At 60.7% G+C, this 19,364-nt stretch overlaps 1 protein-coding gene across 1 annotated transcript; it reads left to right on the plus strand.

Annotated features, from left to right (window-relative positions):
• Nucleotides 1-15,850, plus strand: RNF212 (ring finger protein 212). The gene is made up of 11 exons (XM_090267403.1): nucleotides 1-109; nucleotides 979-1,040; nucleotides 6,444-6,518; nucleotides 8,404-8,460; nucleotides 9,583-9,641; nucleotides 10,191-10,243; nucleotides 10,322-10,385; nucleotides 11,384-11,429; nucleotides 13,548-13,611; nucleotides 15,250-15,322; nucleotides 15,724-15,850. Exons 1-11 carry the CDS (start codon nucleotides 1-3, stop codon nucleotides 15,848-15,850), a joined length of 789 nt encoding a protein of 262 aa, XP_090123529.1.
• The last annotated feature ends 3,514 nt before the right edge of the window (nucleotides 15,851-19,364 follow it).

Consider the following 19,364-nt stretch of genomic DNA (forward strand, 5'->3'; position numbering starts at 1 on the left):
ATGGCCGGCTGGGTGCTCTGTAATCGCTGTTTCCAGCCGCCCTCCCGGACGACGCGCTTCAGCCTGACCAGCTGCGGCCACGTGTACTGCGAGGACTGCCTGAGCAGAGGTGCGCTGGGCGGCGGGGCCGCGAGAAGGGGGACGAGCGGGAGCGCTGAGGCCGGCCGTGCCTGGGCTCCTCTCCGCTCGGCCTGTAGGAGCCCTGCGGAAGGAACGGGGGACACCCGGGAGGCGTGGCGCGCGCCCGCGGGACCCACCTGGCTGGGCGGTGGCTGGCCCGGGTCTGTCTGCGTGCGGACCGGGGGGCAGGAGGCGCGGGGCTGCGGCGCGTTGGGTGAAGAAGTGAGGCTGGCAGGGGAGCGGGTGCGGAGCTGGGGCCCCGGAGCCCGGTGACACCTGCGCGCGGGCCCCGCGTGCAGGCGAGGAGTGCGGGCTGCTGGGGGCGCCGGCCTCGTGCCGCTGGAGCTGGAATCCCGAGGGGGGCGTGGGGCAGCAGGTGCTTGGGCCCCGGGCGTTGGGGCAGAGCCTGGAAGGGCTGCCAGCAGGCGCGCCACGTGGGCCTTCATCCCGAGGGTCCCCTGCGGTGCGGGCGGCACTGCCAACAAACGGGGCCGGAGCCGCGCGTGGGCTGCCCTGCCGTTGCTGAAGCCCGGCCGAGGGCGGGGAGCAAAACCGATTTTATCCGTTGGGTGGGGTGGGAGGCGCTATTTACAAATTAAGATACTGGTATAAAATCTGGTTGTAAGAAATATCCGGGATAGGCAAGTGTCAGCATTACCGATTTGTGGCCCCGTTTGGGGGCGTATTTGCAAAGCGGAAAGAAAGGAGTGTCGTCTGACCCGATCCCGCAGTCTCCGCCCGTTTGAAGGTGCTATAATCCTGTGTATTTTTTGAAGGCATGTTATAATTTAAAGTCTGTGCTTATACATATTTAAAAGTGCTCCTCCCAGTAATGTAACATCTGCTTTTCTTTTGTAGGTAAAAAGGATGAATGCTTGATTTGTAAAGTTCCTTGTTGTACAGTTTTACTTTCAAAACATGTAAGTTGAAATCTGTAGTATCTGAATATTGATCACAGCATTTCCTTTAAATTCGAGGTTCAATTTTTGGTCACTTGTGATGTCTAAAATTTTCGTTCATTTTGTTATGTTAACTGGAAGAGCTCACAGGGTTCCTGAGTAATCTAAGTACAATTAGAACTTGGTTTTGAATTCCTCATTCAGCTCTCTTAACTGTAGATTGGCCTGCCTGAAAGTCTGCTGTTCCTGAAAATGAAACAGTCGAATAAGTTTCTTCAGTACAGTACAAGCTTCTTAAGAGGGTGCTAGAGTTCAGTTTTGCATAGGGGCCCTATCTAGTTAAGAGGGGTGGAAGAAAGTTGGTTTAAAATGGATTACTATTGCTATAACTTTAAAGAATGCCTTTTGTTCTTTCTAGAAAGTACAGCAGTTTAACTTGCTTGGTTTAAATTTGGTTACAAATTATTGTTCTCATTACACTTAGGCTCCAAGATGTGTATTTGATCTGATGTTTTAATCTATAACAATTGCTTTTTCTGGTTACAAGTATAAAACAAAGTTACCCATTATGCACACAATACAGAAGGTCACAGCGGTGGCTGTGGAAGGCCCCCCCCCCCGCCCCCCCGTGCTGTTTCCCAAAGACAATGGCCAGGAGTAGGGCACCTGCTCTGTCTGGCTACCTTGATTTCTCTTCTCACAAAAACAGTGTTTTCTGTGTTGACATGTTTCAGGCACACCCACAATCTTTAAAGATGACTGCATGGCCTTTCACTATTTCCAGCTGGTAAATTTGGGGGCTTTTTTTGTTTTTTTCAGTTTTATACTATCTCAAACAATCTTATGGTGAACAATTTTAAAGGATACCTCTGCATACTTGTAAGAATACTTCTATAGCATAAATTTCTAGGGTGGGAAGGCAAGCACTACCTGCAGCCAGAGAAACCTGCTTTAACATGGGTCATGGGTCCCAGCTTTCTAGGAGCAAAGCTGAGGCCTGTCCTGCCCACAGCTCTGTGGCTGGGCTTCTGGTGGACACCTGGCCCCAGGCCAGCTCTCTGGCCTGCCGCTGCACCTGGAGCCTGGCCCTGGTTCTGTGTGGCAGTGGCTTCTCCAACAACCGGGCAGTGTGCACACGTCTGTGTGTGCACGTCTGTGTATGTGCACCTCTGTGTGTGTGCACGTTCATGAGAGTTTCACAAAACAACACTGACCCTTGCTAAACGCGGCACCCCTGGCAGCTTCTGTTCTGAGTGGTTTTCTTTCATTGAAGCAAAGCAACTTGTGACAGGCTAAGCTGATTTCCCAGGTCCTGCGTGGGAAGGGCCCCTCCACCACTTCTGCACGCACCCCGCTCCTTTTGCTCCATGGTGGAGCCACCATGTGATACACATGTCTTCGTTGATCTGTGTCATTACAAAATGTCACACCGCCTTACTAGTCAGGCGGTGGATGGCAAGGGAACAGGGCAGTTGTGACGGGAGCCCTTGGGGACTGGACGAGCCTCTGGTGCAGGCGCCGTGCAGGCAGAGGGATGCACCTAGGCCAGGACTGGCTGGCTCTGCGCAGACACAGACGGGATGGCTGCAGTGAGGGGAAGTGCCCACGGGGTGAGCAGCCAGTTACTTCTGCATGGGGATGATACCTGTGAACGTCTGGCGTGAGCAGGGCACACTTCCTCACGCCCACTTGACCGGGGGCCGTGGGGAGCCACAGACAAGGAAGAAACCCCAGGAAGCAGCATCAGGGGCTGGAGTGGGGACAGAAGTCTCTCCTGGACAGCAAAGGCCAGCCCAATCAAGATGGCCAAGGGCGGAAGCCCAAGGACACTGGTTTACATGGGCCTCATGTCTGCTGTGTCCTCCCACCTGTCCTCATGCTGCCATGGTTGACTGTTGTCCCAACTCTGGGAACCGGCTCACACCTGTATTCACAAGGCTGTCCCTCCCCTGGTCTCAGGAATGACGTTTCTGTGGTTACTCCAAGTGACAATGTGGGCACTGCTGTAGGCGGTTCTTTTACTTCATCTCCTAAGTGCCTGTTGCTGGTGTGAGAAACGCCATGGATTTTCATCTGAACTTACGAGCAGTGACCTTGCTAAATTCATGTGGTGATTCTGTTGGCTTCGCCGTGGGTTTCTCGAGACTGCAGAGTCACGTCATCTCTGAACGTTTGTTTCTATCCTCACGCACCGCTCTCGCCTGTGCTGGCCTGGACTCCGGTGCCGTGTGGAGCAGGGACAGTGGCGGCAGCGGGCGGCTTTGTCTCCCCGGATCTCAGTGTTGGTGGCAGTGTGTCCGTGAAATATTATGTGCGCCGCAGGTTTTCTGCTAAAGGCTTTTTATCATGAACGGTGTTGAATTTTATCAAATGGCTTTTCTGTCACTGTTGAGATTATCGTTTGATTTTCTACTTTACTTTGTTAGTGTGGTGAGTGGAATTTATTTTAGAATTTTAAACCCACACTAGCCTCCAAGAATAAATCCCACCCAGTGTGAGGCAGCCTAGTGCGTACTCAGGTGAGTGCCGCGTGGCTGTGGTCCTTGTCTTCGGGGGGTTGTGGGCCTCGTGGAAGCAGATGCAGCTCTGTCCCTTCCCTCCTCTCGAAGACTGAGGTTATTCATCATGTCGTAGAGTTATCTGGAGTTGGAAGGGTTTTGGTGGGAAGGCTTCTAACTGGGGATTTAATTTCCTTAGTGGAAATGTGACTATTCAGTGTTCTTAATTCTTCTTGGGTCAACTTAAGTGAGTTGTATTTTTCTCAGGATTGGTGCACTTCATCTGACTTTTCAAACATCTGGTCATTAGTAGTTCCAGTCTGCATTATCTTTAGTGTTGATAAGATATGTACTGATGTTTGTCTTTCATTGTAATAGAGGTTATTATGTCTTCTCTTTTTTTCCTGAACAGTCTTGTCAAGCATTTATTGACTTTTTAAAAAAGGTTTTAAAATATTTTATGTATTTATTTTTAGAGAGAGGGTAAGGGAGGGAGAAAGAAGGAGAGAACCCTCGAAGTGCAAGAGAAACATCGATCAGTTGCCTCTCATGCGCCTCCAGACGAGGACCTGGCCCACAACCCAGGCCTGTGCCCTGAGCAGGAATCAAACCGGCAACCTTAACTCTTGTGGGACAACACGCAGCCCACTGAGCCACAGCAGCCAGGGCTAGTGTCTGCTGACTTTTATTCGTACTTCCAAAGAACTAACTTTTGGCTCTGTTTATTTTATACTTGTTCTCTGTTTTGTGAGCTCTCCTTTGCACTTGGTCTTTTCTTTCCTGAGGTTCAGTTTGCTCTGTAAGATGGGTGCTTAGGGTAGGTTTCTGCCCTTTCTTTCTAACACTGGCGCCGTGACTCCCCTCCGCGCCCCTCCTCACCTGCAGCATGTCTTCACCATCTTCACTTCAGGATAATTTCAGGTTTCTTCTCAATGACTCCTGCAACCCACATGTATATTGATTGATTTGGAGATGTTTGGGGATTTGAGTTATTTTTACTAAAGTCTGTTGAAGGATAATGCAGAAAATGCACAAATGAGAAGTGCAGAGAATTGCGCGTGACCTGAGCACGGGCAGCATTCAGCTCAGGGAACCGTGTTGTGTGTGGCCCCAGGGACTCAGCACGTGGCCTTCTGACGTCCCCTGGGGCTTAGATTCTCCTGGCAGCGCCAGCCTCCGAGCCTGTATCTCCCTTCCCCTCCCGCCTCAGTTCCTGTGTGGTGATTGTGTCTCATTCCCTCTGAACAGACGTGAGAACCCACTGACGGCGCCCGCCTGCCGGGGTTCCCACAGTCCCCTTTCCTCTGGCTTTTCTCCTGTTCCCAGTCTCCCTGCCACCCCTGAGGGTCACTTTCCGCCCCAGGGGAGTTCCTTTTGTCTCATCCTTGAGTGAGGCCTCCTGATGACTGTCCTCCAAGGGGCCTCTGTCTGCCTGCATTGTGGTGCCTGTTTTCACTGGGGTTAGAATTCTCTGTTGGAACCAAGCGTTTTCTGTGGCTTGGGTAACATCACTCCCTGCTTATCTCTGGTTCTTCACAGTTGGGCTGTCGTGCTAGTTAAGTGCCCTGCTGAGCTGCGGGTGGCTCCTCAGCCGACCTGGGGACTCGGCTGCTGGTTGGAGGCTCTTGGCCGTTCCGCTCCACCTGCTCCCAGTCCCACCCGGGGTCTCTGTCCACCCGGGTCTCTCATGTACGGAATCACTTACTCTCCTCATAGAGGCTGTGGCTCTTAGTTCATCAGTGACAGCATTTCTGACCGCTTCCATTCTGCATGTGGAGCTGCTCATCCTGTTCTGGGTGTGTTTATGGGTAATAACCCATGCGGAACATCTGCTCTCCACCAGGCTGGCCACGCTCTGTTGGAGGCACTCTCCTGCTTCCTGTGATCTGGATCACCCAGGCCCCCTGGGAGGCCCCATTTCTGCTTCTGTTACGCGGGGAGCAGGCTGTAAGCTATGCGGCGAGGGGCCAGGTGGCAGGTGGAGCTGGCGTGGAGCAGGGCTTGCAGGGAACTGCGCCCCTGGCCCCCGTCCGTGGCCCACGCTGCCTGAGACCTGCAGTGGTCAGTCCAGGGACCCCGCTGTCCGGTGCCCTCCGTGTGTTCCTCCTCCGAAGTCCGGAGGTGGATTCTGGAGCCTCTTCACCTGACCCGCCATCTGAAGGCCAGGCCTGCTGTAGCCCCTGCCTGTTCCCCAGAGCCTGTCTGGGTGCTGCCTTCAAGGGACATTTTCCAGTTCCTCCCTAAGCCTAGTTGACTGTGGCTTCAGGGCAGTTTGGAGAGCAGGAGCAGGTTAAATGGATGGGCTCAGGTCCCTGTGGTCATGCCTACGAAGCAAGGACCAGGCTGGGAAGGGGCACGGGCTCTGCTGCTCTTCTGGGTCTGCTGGTCCCTCTCCAGGGCCTGGCTGTGTTTGTCGCCGTCCCGTGCCTGGTTCTGGGCAGCTCTGCAGGGTCTGTGTCCTGGGAGGGCTGTTGCTGTGGGCCTGGTGTGGGTCCAGGGGCGGGGGGCGGAGGAGCGGGGCATGTCTGCATAGGGTTTACGGGGGCGGCTGCCACTGGTAACCTGCTTGTCCTCGAGCGCCTCCTGTTGCTTCTGAAAGGGCTCCTGTGCTGACTGCTGCTGCAGGCTTGTCAGCACCCCCGCCCTCTGGTGGGTGTTCCCTCGGGCTGGGCTTTCACTCTGGCTCCTCTGCCTCCGGAGACCTCTTCCAAGCAGGCGTGGCTCTTGCCTGACAGGTGGGCACAGGTGGCCCCGAGGGCTCTGCCTTTCTGTCCTTCGAGGCGGTAGCACTGCCTCACCCCACAGCCCCGCAGCCAGGAGACACGGGCACCCCTAGTGCCTCTCAGAGCTGGGGAGGAGGGCTGGTCCCTCATGTCCCTGCAGACAACCCGGGTGGCACACGGGACAGCCACACTCTCTCTTCCAGACAGACTCAGGCATCCAGGCGCTGTTCATGGGCATAGACTGTCTGTGCAAGAAGTACTCCAGGGAGATTGCTCAGGTGAGCGTGGGCGTGCGCCGCCCGTCCTGTGAGCTGGGCCCCTGGCCTCAAGCCCTGGAGAGCTGGCCCCAGGGTCCCGGGAGCGGTGGGCTGGCGCTTCCTGTTCCCGTGGGTCTGCTCTGTGACATGCCGTTCGCTCTGCTCCTCTGTTCCCATCCGGCGGCTGCTGCTGCCGAGACGAGGTGCTGCTGCTCAGGATGCCCAGCAGATTCTCACATGTCCGCCGCAGACCTTAGTCTCCAGGGTCTGGGCAGGGCCTGGGTCACCAGCCTGCAGCATTTGACCCTGGAGCCCTTTCTGCACCAGCTCACTCCCTGCCCCCCACCTCTGAGACTGTGAATCTGCAGCCTCCCAGTTCCACTGCGTGTCTGACCTCCGGGACATCCGTGGGGGGCCCACGCAGGAAAGGAGCCCATCCCCTGCCTGTCCTGTGAGCAGCACCGCCCTGTCAGCTGGCACCCGCCCCTCCCGCAGAGGCCCAGCAGCAGCGGAGGGGCAGCACTGCTGCCCGGCCACTCTCAGCCTGGCTGTCCTCCTGCAGGCCCTGGCCAGCCAGCCCACTAGGACTGGCCCTGCTCTGGCAGGTGACTCCCTGGCTCCGTGCCCATGGTCATGGCTGCCCCATCGTCCTGCAGGCTCCCCGGGGGATATACGGGTGCCCCAGAATGCAGTGTCAGCACGAGGCGAGAGCCAGGGAGGGACATGGACTGACTTCGCTGCCGCATTTCAGTGGGGCCTTCTCGGGCCATGTCCCCTGGGCCCACAAGCTGCCCATGTTTGTGAACCAGGGGAGGCCTTCCCCACAACACTCGAACCACAGGCATCCCTGTGTCTGCAGCAGTCTTGCCAAGGACGGGCATTTCAGACAGCCCCCTGGGGCCTGATGGGGGGGGACTGTCTGCCATCTCAGGCGTGGAGAGAGAGAAGGGGGAGGCGCTGGCTGCCACATGAGCCTCTCCGTGCCTTTGGGTCACACCATCTCAGTGGTCTCGGGGGCCGAGGGGGTTTCCAGAAGGCTCAGGACAGGAGGGGTTGCAGCTCCTTGTTGATGTCAAGATGCTGGGCTCATTGTTCTTTTAAAATAATAAGTATTTTAAGTTATCTTAGCATTAACTTCTAGTGGAGTAAACTGACAGCTGAAACCACAAACCTAGTTCTTTGGGGTCCCCAGTGACTTTAGGGTGTAAAGCCAGCCCTGGGCCAGACTGCTGGGCCTGGGAGTTGCCTGCGTCCATCAATCCTCCAGACCCCTCGGAAGATGCAGGAGCCAGGAGCTCAGAGGTCGCTCTGACCACAGCCGTGTCTTCTGAGGTGGCCACGACTGCAGAGGCGCTGGAGGCCCGCCGGGGCAGGCCGCTATCCTTGTCACGGAGGGGCCCTCTCGTTCCCTTGTCTGAAAACATCCTGGCATGAACTAGCATGGCCCCCACCCTGCATCAGCGCAGGGTGGTGACTCTCCCGAAGATGGGCCCGTGCGCCGGCGGAGGCGCAGCTGGGAGCCCGCCTCACTCACTGTGCTCGGGGGCCTTGCTGTCTCCTCCGGGTCTGCAGGACGGTGTCCGTGTTCCTGGTTGGCGCTGTTTGGTCATGAGGCCGTTGTGACCCCGTCACTGTGGCCAAAGGGATGGTGCACTGTGGGTGGCCCCCGTGGGTCATATCGCACGGGAGGGAGACAGTGCCCTCGAGTTTCCACCACCCACGGTGGGACTCGCTCCCCGGACGTGAGAGCGCCTGTCGCGTTCCTCCAAGCACTGCACAGCGGCCCCGTGGTTTGTGTGGGCGCAGGGACCCTGTGTCCAGGTGGGCGGGCGGGCAGGGGCGTCTGGGGGGACGCACAGGGCAGCCCCGTGCCCTTGTCAGCTGCCGATGTGTGCTAACTTCTCAGATTTCAGAATTTCAAGAAAGACACAGAAAGAGACTTCTGGCCTTCTACAGAGAAAAGGTAAATCCTATGGCCTGGCTGCGTCTCACGCCAGCCTGCTGACTTCATGTCAGACACACCTGTGACCTGGCGCCAAGTCTCAGGGCAGAGGCCCGGGGCAGGGGGCACATCTGTGGGCCCTCAGCCCATCGCATGGTGCCTGTCTGCCACGTCACTGCTCAGGGCCAGCCGGGGTTCCCAGGCCGGTTTTATCATGGGCCCCACTTCTAACCCATGTCCCCCAGACTCACGGGGCAGCTTTTCACGAATGGCAGCTCAGAAGAGCTCTGGCAGGGAGCTGGAAACGCCAGCTTGTTTGCCCAACAAACACCCTCCTTCCTTGATTTCTAAACTAAACGAAGGAGAATAAAGCGTCAGGGACGCCATTCCTGGGAGCGTCAGCCGATTCACAGTAAGGCCTCCTGCAGGGACAGTTGACAACACTCAGAGGAGGAGGAGGGCAGAGCCTGTAGCAGCTGCCTGAGGAGGGAGGCAAAGGGCTAGTGACAAGGTCAGCTTCACTTGCCCGGGGCCACAACCCTGGGGGCCGGTCACACCCACGGGATGCACCCGCCGGGCCCTCCTCCTCTATGGGGCGGGGGTGACGTCAGGCCTTTAGAGCAGCTTAAACCCTGCTCTGTTCAGTCATACCATCCTGTTTGCTTTCAGTACGAGTCTTTAAAAAAAGAACCTTTGAAGGTTATGGAGTAAATAGGGCAAGGGGCCTGGCTTCAAAGCCACAGGTCCTGCAGCCTCCTCCTTGAGTGTGGAAGCCTGGTGTCTGTCCTATGCCCTCCCCCCACCCCCGCCTCCCTGGGTGTTCACTGCCCCTGAGCCCCGGCCTTGTGGGCTTGGTGCCTCCTGCCATCTCCCCTCCTTATGTGCCCCGGCCAGCCCTGCCATGGGTCTGCACAGGGATGGGCCAGAGGAGTGGAGACCCTGCCCAGGCCGGCCCCCATGGCCATGTCTGCAGAGCTATCCGGCCTGCTGCCCCGGCCATAGCCCCATCTGCCCCAGGACCCTGCTGCGCAGGGCCAGGCAGCTTCTGTGGGACTCACGCTCTGACTCAGGAAGTCAGAATTTAGAGGGTCTCCATCCTTTGACACCGTCAGCCTGGTAACCTGAAGTCCTGTGTCCTGTTAGACCTCCAGGCTGGAGGAGTCCCTCAGGAAGTCCGTGCTGCGGCTGGAGCAGCTGCAAAGGTGGGTCCCCTTGGAGCCCCGCCAGGCGTCCCCTCGCCACCTCCGAGCCCTCAGTCCCCACTGGGGGGCAGAGAAGGCACGTCTGTCTCCCAGGCGCTTCTGTCAGTGTGTGGTGGGAAGTCTCGGGCAGAAAGAGACAAAGGAGGAAAGGTGATTCCCTGGGCAGGGGAAGGGCTGGAGGGGCCCTTGCAGAAGGTGAGTGCAGGCCGCCGGTCTGTCTGCCGGTCTGTGCACAGTCACCTAGAGGTCACGGAGCCCGCGGGGCTGCGCTCCAGCTCGTTGCGTGTGGGGATCACCCACACGTGCAGCGTGGGCGGCTGCAGAAGGAGCGGTGCCACTGGTGCCGGCTCTGCCTCTACCAGCTGTCGTCATCACGGGCTGCGTGCTGAAGGTGCGCCCCGGGAGACGCGGCTGGCGAGCGGCTGAGGGCACCGTGCGGGGCCTGCAGTGGCGGTCTCGGCCCAGCCCTTCCAGTCAGAATGAGTGGGTTGGAAGTAAGCTTTAATTAAACGGGAAAGGTTTAATTCAAACCTTTTTCCCTCTGTTTAGTATGAGATCGTCCCAACACACAGCTTTCAGCACAATAAAAAGTCCAGTTTCACGTGACGTCACGCCTGCGAGGGGAGGAAACGACAGTGGCAGGGCATGCAAGTGCTCTAACGCGCCGTGTTTTGTCACAGCTCCTTCAGCCACACCCCGCGGACCCCTGCTCTTGCCCCCTGGCGGCAGCGCCACCGCTGAAAGGTATGTGTGTCCACAGCGCAGGACCGGGAGTTCGTGGCAATCGCTGGATGACCTTCATAAGTTTTACAAGACCCTTAACATCCTATGTCTCCTGCTATCCCTTCACCCCTCCAAACCCCCCAACTCTGATGCTGAGCAACCCCTAGCACAGGCCTCCCAGGAGCTTACCCCCCCCCCCCCCCCCCCCCCCAGTTCTTACTTGCCGGTCAGGGGTGTGGGCCAGGCTGGACAGGTGCCGCTCTGTTGCTGTGGCCTCCTGGCTGGTTTTGGAGTGGTCATGTGACTTGGGCTGGACTGTCCTGTGACCATCCAGGCGGCTCGGGAAAAAGCACAGGGACAGGATAAGAGAGGGTGACCCTGCTGGTGGCCCCAGTGTGACCCCAACCCACTCCTCCATCAGTTTTTTTCTTGAAATACTGCGAGTTGGGTCCACACACGGCACAGCAGGTCCTGGGGGCGTCCTGGCCCACGCTCTCCCATCCGTGTGTCCTGCTGGCTCTGGCGCTGAGCGTGCCACCAGGAAGTGATGAAGCGGTTGATTTCCTCCCTCCCTGCCTTTTCCTCCTGTGGGGAAGCCCAGGTGAAGTTTCCCTACCAACCTTTGGGCCGGTAAATGGAGGCACTGACATTTACTGAGCACTGACTGTGCAGTGGGCGGGCCAGGCAGCGCCTGCTAACAAAAGCAGCTGAGATGTTGCCGCCCCAGGGGGTCAGGCGGGACTTGGAGCAGCCACCTGGGCACGGGGTGGCTACAGCGTAGGATGTGGCCGTGCCTCCAACGCTCCACAGGGCCTCTGAGCTCCGTGTGGGGTTGTGTGGGGTTTTGCCAACAGCAGAGCTGCTAGAGAGTTTAAGCGGGAGGTGACAGTGACGGGGTCCAGGTCCTGAGCCCAGTGGCATGAGAGCGTGGGGACACGGAGACAAGGGTCCCGTGTGCTGTGCACGTTTCGGCTGTTGCACGTCGGGCCCAGTGACCGTGTCTTGCCGTCTGTTCGCAGAGTGGAGCGCATGGAGGTCGACCTCACGCCCGCCCCGCTGAGAAAGGTGAGTGGTCTGTTTTCCGTGTCGCCCATCTGCTGATGTTCAGGTCACGTGCTTCTCAGCGCTAACAAGCATGGCCACCGCAGGAGGCAGGGCTGGCTGCGCTGGCCGCGCTGCTGTGGGGACGTGGGGGCGGCCTGAGCCTGCGGTGGGCACGGTGCTGAGTGAATCCTGTGGAGTGTGTCAGAAATGTGAGGGGACAGCTGCCCCGTGAGAGAACACCAGAGGACAGGTGGCCCAAAATGCAGGCGGCCACGCCCAGCCCAGCGTCTCCGCTCAGGCCGAGTGCAGCCGCATACACAGGTGGCCCAGAAGGGGGCGCAGAGCGGACGCAGGGCTACGCTGGGATGCAAGTTCTCGCCAGCCACGCTTGCCCATGGCGGCGGGGACTGGTGTGCGACAGGAGCAAAGCGCTGCAGATACACACGCGGCCTTGTGGCTGGTGGGGCTGCTCAGTGGGAGACAGCGGTCATTGCAATGGTGCCCTGTGGAGCCTGACTCCAAGGAAACGGGAGTGGGGGCGCTGTGAAGAGGGGGCGACACAGCTCTGTGCAGAGCCGGGGTGGGGCAGCTCGGTCCTCGGCAGCTGGGCTAGCGCGCACCTCCTCTCTGCGCCTCCTGCCCGCCGTGTCTGTCAGACGGCACCCATTCTCATCAGCTGGGAGTGGCCACGACGCACGCCTTTCTGCCCCGACCTGCCAGCCTTACCAGCAGCTCTTGAGGGACCCCCAACACCAGGCATCCCAGCTGGACCACAGCCTCGGCCTACTGAACTGATTCGCATGTTAATGGGTTTTGCCTTGGAAACTGCCACTGAGGGACCAGCCTTAATGAGCAGTTTGCTCTAAATCCCTAAGTGAGGTGCTGACCAGGTGTCAGCAAGTGTCTGTCTGTCGAGGGCTCGACAGTAAGTGGCTGAGACTGTGGACCAGCAACTCGCCCCTGACGGCGTGGAGACCGGCGGGAATGGCTGCGTTCCAGGAGAACTTAAGTCACAAGATGAGGTGCAGGCTGAGGCCGGCCAGCCCATGCCAGCCCCTTCTGAACTCCGGAGTGCAGCCTGGACAGAAACCCCCAAACGTGCTCCAGAAACGGGGTTCTCCTGTGGCCCAGTCTGGGCGCATCTTGTTCCCAGTGCTCCTGATGGCACCTAATCTACCCTGTCCCCACACAGTCAGCTGGTCTGTCCCTGCCTCTGGGTCACGGACATTGTCCTGGGCACTTGTGTCTTTAAGTTCACTTCACTTCACCTATTACTGGGTTCGCCCCCAAGCAGAGGACTCAGCAACTGACCCTGTGAACACAAACCCTTTTTGTTGGAGGCCAGGATGAGAGCAGATGGCTCACCAGATTCTAACCTGACCGTAACTTCTGTCCTCCCCACGTGTGGACACTCGTCTCGGCTGGCGTTTCCCACGCTGCAGCAGGTGCTCAGAGTCGGCCAGCCCTGGGCGCACGGGCAGCATGTGGGGAGCAGGCTGCAGGTGGGCGTCGGGAGGGGACATCCCAGGGTGCATGCGGCCGCAGAGCGGAGCCTGGGGAAGGGAGGACAGCTGGGTCTCCAAGGCCGGGGCTCGGCTGGGGCCGGGAGCCAGGGGCAGGCCTGGGGGCGTGTTAGCAGAGGCCCCGCTCTGGGCGGCACCTGCGTGTGCACATCCCACCTGGTCCCACTCAGGGTCAGCAGAGGGGCTGTGGGAGTGGAGCTGCCCCCGGCACCTGCTCCCGTCCAAGGGCCAGGGGCGCTGGCTTGGTCTCGGCCCCTGCAAACAGCAGCACCACGCCTGGCCGTCCCACCCAGTTTCCAGGAGATAGTTTTGCACTGAAAGCAGGATTTACTCCGAATTTTAAAACATCTCTCATCAGCCACAAATTTTGTTTGCTTTTTCTCTGTTCTGAAATTCTTAGAGGCACCTAGTGAGTCCCTGGTCCACTCGCTGCCGTGGGCATGGAGCAACAGTGGGGGCCCAGTGGGGACTTTCCGTCTCGCAGGCTGCGCTCCAGGCCAGCTGGGGCGGACGGCATGTCGGCTGACAGAGGCTGTGTTCTAGGTGCGGAGGGCGGCCCTCGCTCTCCTGAGGGCGCTCGGCAGTGCCACCCACTGTGTTCTCTCTGCGTCCTCAGCCCGAGCTGGCGGCCGGCCCAACCAGGATCTCCCTGATCAGCCCCCCCCAGGACGGGCGCATGGGTAAGTCAGTCCCTGCAACCAGACCCTGGAGAGACGTCTCACGTCTGCCCCACCCTGCCCAAGGGTTGAACTTCAGCCATCACTTTCCCCACTGAAGAGCGCTCCTGGGCGTCCCACCTGTGGGCAGGTGATGCACAGCAGCCATGGCCTCTGACGCCTGGAGCCCGTGTGCCTGGTGTGACGGGGAGACACAGGCCCCGCCTTCTAGACAATGGAGCCACCCTCTCAGATGTCAGAGGCTCCTTGTTTAAGTGTTTCAGAGGGAAATCTTTCTCAGACGCGTGCAGCAGCGCTGCTCTCCCGGGTGAGGCCCAGGCCGAGGCTCGCGTCCTGCGCGCTGGCCTCGCTCTGGCCTCCCGTCTCTGTGGGGCTGAGGAACCATGGCGTCCACCCGTCACGCTCTGAGCACTTGGGAGGTTCTTGGATGGTGTTCCACCTCCACACCGCCCGCCCGCCAGCAGTGAGCCCCATGGTTCAGTCCCAGCCCGTGGCGTCCCTGCCCGAAGGCGTCACCTGGCCTTCAGAGCACTGTCCACGCAGCCTGGCAGCTGTCACCCTGCTGAGGACTCCTGTCCCTCGTCTCTGTTGACCACAGTTATCCTACAAGTTACTGTGCAGCGTGAGTGAGACGCTGCTTCCTGGCCAGTGGTGCCGGGCGTGCATGGCTCTGCCTGAGACCAAAATGCCCAGGACCTGTCCAGTCAGGCCGGGGAGGCCGGCAGGTCAGGAGACGGCCTCCACGAGGGGAGACGGCAGCACTCACGACCCCAGGGAACAGGCAGCACGCACGCAGGGCCAGCGGGTGGCAGGCACGGCCGACTGGGTTTGGCCCTGGTGTTCGTGGTGTCGGGGTGCAGGGGCTGCCCCTTGGGGTCAGCCTGGCCTCGGGGATTAGGGCAGAGCGATGCCAGACAGAGGAGGCGGCCAGAGCCCAGGCTGTGGGGGACTGGTCCTCTCAGGCAAACCCTGGACTCTCGTATCAGCCAGCCTGTGAGCTGCAGGGTCTCCAGCGTTGGTGAGGCCCAGGGGCCTGGTCGCCTCAACACGCACTGACCTGGCCTGTGGGAGGTGGGCGTCGCTGACTCCCTGCAGTGCAGCAGGGTCTGTGGGTCCCCAGCCCAGGGTCGCCCATTGCCCTGCAGCCTGGGGGAGGGCGTGCCCCGCCACGGCCCAGGCTCTGTGCTGGGAAAGGAGCCAGAGGGGCCCCCGGTGCTGTCTTCCCTTCCTACTCTGCCTTTGTCCTGTTCAACTCTCCAAAACGTGGCTGCAGAGAGGAAGAGCGGTCCTTGCAAATGTGCCCTCTGGTGTCCCTGGAGCGTGCCGCGGGCCACGTGCATCCAGAGGTTTCTTACAAACCCAGGAAGGCCGGGCATGGGTGGAGAGGGCCCCTCAGCCCCTGTGTGGGCCCGCTGCCCCCACCCTCCCTAGCCCACCCCGGGCAGCGGGGCGGGGGGGCCGCGGCCCTGAGCACCCGTGTCGGCCGAACGCAGCCGATGAGCAGCCCTGTCCCCAGCGCCCACGAGGCTGCTTGTTGGCGGGCGGTGCTCACAGGTGAAGGCCGAGGGGTGCAGTGTGCACACTCCTGCCGCGTGGATGGGGTCCCGCCGAGGCCGCCGCAGATGCACCTTCTCTCCCCAGGCAGTGTCTCCCGCCCAGGCGCCCCGCAGCTCCGCCTGACACCGGGCCGCCCCGGCGTGTCACAGAGTCCCAGGTATGGCCCGCATGGCCCGGCAGGCGGGGGGCGGTGGGGGGGGCAGCCGCCCCCAGTCCGACTCTCCCCTCGTGGCAGTTACGCCCCGTGTGCTGCTCTCAGCCGTGCTTCCGTGTTTCTGAGCACACGCTGTCAGGCCGCTGCACGTGCCGCCCTTTTGAAGCTGACGGAGAACTCGGGTCACTGCCCACCTCCTTGGTAAAATGCGCTGGAGCCCTGTCACGGCTGCAGCGGTTCATCGCAGGCCACTCGGTACTGTCGCGGGGGGCCAGGGGACAGAGGGGCATGTCTGTGTCCCCCCCAAAGCCACTTAGAAGAGCAGGGGCTGGGTGGGCCTGTGGGCTGCCGTTCGCTGACCCCCAAGCAGCCTGTGACCCGCTGACCTGTGCCCGCCATCGCAGACGTGGGCCCCCCGTCTGCTGGCCCCAGTGCGTGACTGACATCTCCACAGGGCTCCCTGAGCACCAGGGCCAGGTGGTCGCACCCCGCTCACCCCACCTAAAGCCCCTTAATGGCTTCCGGTGCTGAGGGCCAGGTCCACAGTTGGCCATCTGGCACTGTCCGGCTGGTGGCCTCCGGCACCCTCCCCTAGCTCAGGCGGAGCCACACCTCTGCCCTCTGCCCCTCGACACACGAGGCTGTCACCACCCGCTGCCTGACTGTGCCTGCTCCCGTGGCAAGACTGATGGCCCCCTGCCCCTGCCCCGCTGCCCGGGGCACCCGGCCCTCTGTGCTGGTGCCCGCTGATGGTAACCCCTGACCTCGGTCGGCATCACAGAGCAGGGGTCCAGCGTGAGGTCCGCCGAGAGCAGGCGCTGGGCCTGGTGACGGGCAGCCGCCCCACAGCCCCTGCACGTGGCCGTCAGAGGAGGCTCAGTACGTGGCCTCTGCCCCTGGGCAGTGGGAAAAGGGCCCCTAACACAAAACAGTCCGCGTGTGAAGGGCACACTGCCAGAGTCTTGTGCCATGTTGGTGATTTTGTTGAATTTACTCCTAGGATTTCACCTCTGCAGATCCCCTGCTGGGGGTCGTCCCAAAGTCTCGGGCCCCAGGCCACAGGCAGGGCTGGAGGAGGGGGCTCGCCCAGCCTCGGCAGCGCCCCGGCCCCGGCACCCAGGCTGCCCATCAGCATCTCGGGGCTGCTGCAACGGCGGCAGGCAGGCAAGTGCCCGTGTACGCGACCACACTTGGAATGCTCTGGAGCGCTGTTTCTGAGCACCCGTTGGAGGGTGGCTCAGCAGGTGGTGGTGTTCCCACGGTGTCACTTGCTTCTGCAGGGTCTGCCAGCCTCGGGGGACTCACGCTTGGGAGGTAACCTGCTGGTGCCCGTCCAGCAGCCCGCCCGGGGGGCGGCAAATGGACGCTGCGGCACCACAGTGCAGCGGAATGAAGCGTCTTCCTGACTGTCCGGGGCAGCGTGCACAGGAGGTGCTCCAAACGCTGCTCTCCTGGCGCCTGAGATCCTCCTCACGCCAAGAGGCTTTGCTCTGTGAGCACCGTCAGCCCGGAGCCTCTCAGACCTGGCATCGCAGGGCTCGGGGGTCTGCGGCCTGCTGAGCCCATGAGAGTCCTGCACGCAGACCCCACACAGAGACAGCCAGCGGCTCAGGTCACCCTGTGTCCCAGGTCACCCTGGATTTTGTCCTGACTGTTCTTGCCTCCACCCACTAGCCGGGACCACAGTGGGTTGAAAAAGAGGCTCATGGGGTTAATTATAATCCTTTCTGTCACAATGACCTAAAACGTGTCCAAAAACGTGTGTGTTGCATCACCGGCGGCAGGCTCGGCGCAGGGGGGGAGGGAGCCACAGGCAGGTGGCCCTTGCCTCCAGGTGACACTCCCTCCTGCAGCCCTGTCTGCCCCTCGGGCCGCAGGAGCCCCTGAGCGTGTCCCGAACGTGTGTGGCGTGAGGACGGCCGTCTTGTGGGTGAGAGGACAGATGCATGTGAAGCCCATAAATGTCACAGGTACACACGTTCAAGTCTGTTCCAGTCCCAGAATGTTCCCATGCCGTGAACGCCTGACCAGGGTGTGCTCTTCCCAGTATGTGTTCTGCGTGTCGTGGCTGTACACATGCTTCCTGCGAAATGCGCACAGCGAACCTTTGACCTTCTGCGGGGCTGATCACGTCCTCAGTCCATTCCTGGGGGAGCTGTGGGGAACCGAGGCTGGGAGACGGGGACTGGGCAGGGTGGCTGGCTGTGCTCCGACAGCGGCCAGGAAGCCCGTTTCCCGCCGCGGGGCTGCTGCCAGCTTCCTGCAGGTTGGGGCTCGGCAGTTGGTTTGGGGGCTCAGCCTCTCCCCGTCATTTACAGCTTCACGCTTCCTTCCATCGCCTCTCCGGCCTTTTAGACACGAACTTAGCTGCCACCTTTTCTTCCTGTTTTTCTCATTTTTCACAACTGAGTTCGTTCGGCCAGAGCGAACCTGGTGGGCATTGGGCTGAGACGGTGCGTCTGCCCCGGGGGACGCGTGTGACCGTCGCCTACCTGCTCGGCCTGCCGCCAACACTGGCTCCACAGTTTCTCCTCCGTGGAGACAGGCAGCTGGCCCGCGGGTGGGCGGGCGCCCAGCCGAGCGGGTCTCACGGCTGCAGACAGCGAGGAGCCACAGCAAACGGCAGCACTGAGAGGTCCGGCTCTTGGGCGCGCAGGCGGCAACACTGACTGGCCCGCGGCCCACGGCTGCTGTTCCCCGTGGGCGCAGCGTCCACACCGGTGCGCCTGCATGTTCTCTGCGCAGTGGAGTCGGTGGACACAACCCAGGGACAGCACTCGCGGGTCCGTCACCCAGGGACTGCAGGCAGGCTTCCCTGAGGCCTGGCACCCTGCTCTACTGACAGCGAGCTCAGCCCGGATTGGCCAGCTCTGGGCTCCTGTGTCACACCCAGTCCTGCCAAGGCAGCAGCCCGTGTCTGCTCCTCACACCTGGCAGCGGCACTCCTGTCGTCGTTTCCATTTTGCTTCTCATCTTGTTTCCTTTACAAGATGGTACTTGTCCATTCAGGCCCGAGACGGAGCGAGTGGGAGGCAGCCCCCTCTGCTGGCGCCACGGGCCTCCAGAGGTGTCCCACCTTAGTTGGGGGGCCTGTCCCCACCCCCACACAGGGACCACCCCCTCCCCGGCTGCCCCCTCATCCAACCCACCCCCACCCAGATCGGTGCCACCTCCATTGGCAGCACCAGACTGAGTCTCATCTTTCAGGGCCTGCTGGGTGGGTCAGGTCACTTGGGTTTTAATAAGAACGGGGCCACAAGCAGGTTCTGTGGCTCTTCCCAGGGCTCCCGCGGGCCGAGTGGGCAGTGAGAAAGGTCATGCTTAGCACCCCGCTCTCCTCAAGGAGCCCCTCGCTGCACCCCTCCTCTGCAGGGACACGCCCTGGGCTCAGTCGAGCCTGGCCCCTGACCCAGGAGAGTGGGACAGGCTGGGGTCCTGGGCACGGGGGTGCCTCCACCTGAGGGAGCCAGAGAGGCAGGCCCAGGCAGCCCTGGGAGCAGCACTCAGCCTGGAGGGCAAGGGGACTCAGGGCGTCCAGGGTCCCGGGACGATTGAGCTCCAGGGTTGATTGGTGGGGCTGGGGGCGCGGGGCTGGGAGCACTGAGGGAGACAGATCTGGGCCCTGCGCCTCAGGATGCCGGTGCTTGGCCCTCCCAGGAGTGGCCACCAGTCCCCTGACCCCTCCAGAGAAGCATGGCCCTCGGCCCTGCGGCGCATGCACTCCATGGCTCAGAGAGCACAAAGGGTCTCTCACTGGGCTGTGACTGGAAGGAGGCTTTGAATGAGCACTCTTTCAGATTCAAGGAAATCCCGAGAACTCTTCGCTGGTGGGTCTGAGCCTCTGCACCCCGATTCCTCGTTGCACTGAAGGAGCCATGGAGCCAGCACTCTGGAGGTGGAGCAGGGGTGTGTGCCCCTCTCGGACCCGTTTCAGGGGTCTGGCTGGAGCGGGTGGCGCCCAACAGCTGGGTCCTGCAGCCAAAGGCTCAGTGGACGTCCACAGCAGGGTCATAGTGAGGCTCCCTTGGTGGTCCCCCACCTTCGG

This window comes from Furipterus horrens, unplaced genomic scaffold (assembly GCF_987537825.1).
Source record: "Furipterus horrens unplaced genomic scaffold, mFurHor1.1.pri manual_scaffold_2, whole genome shotgun sequence".
Taxonomy (NCBI): domain Eukaryota; kingdom Metazoa; phylum Chordata; class Mammalia; order Chiroptera; family Furipteridae; genus Furipterus; species Furipterus horrens.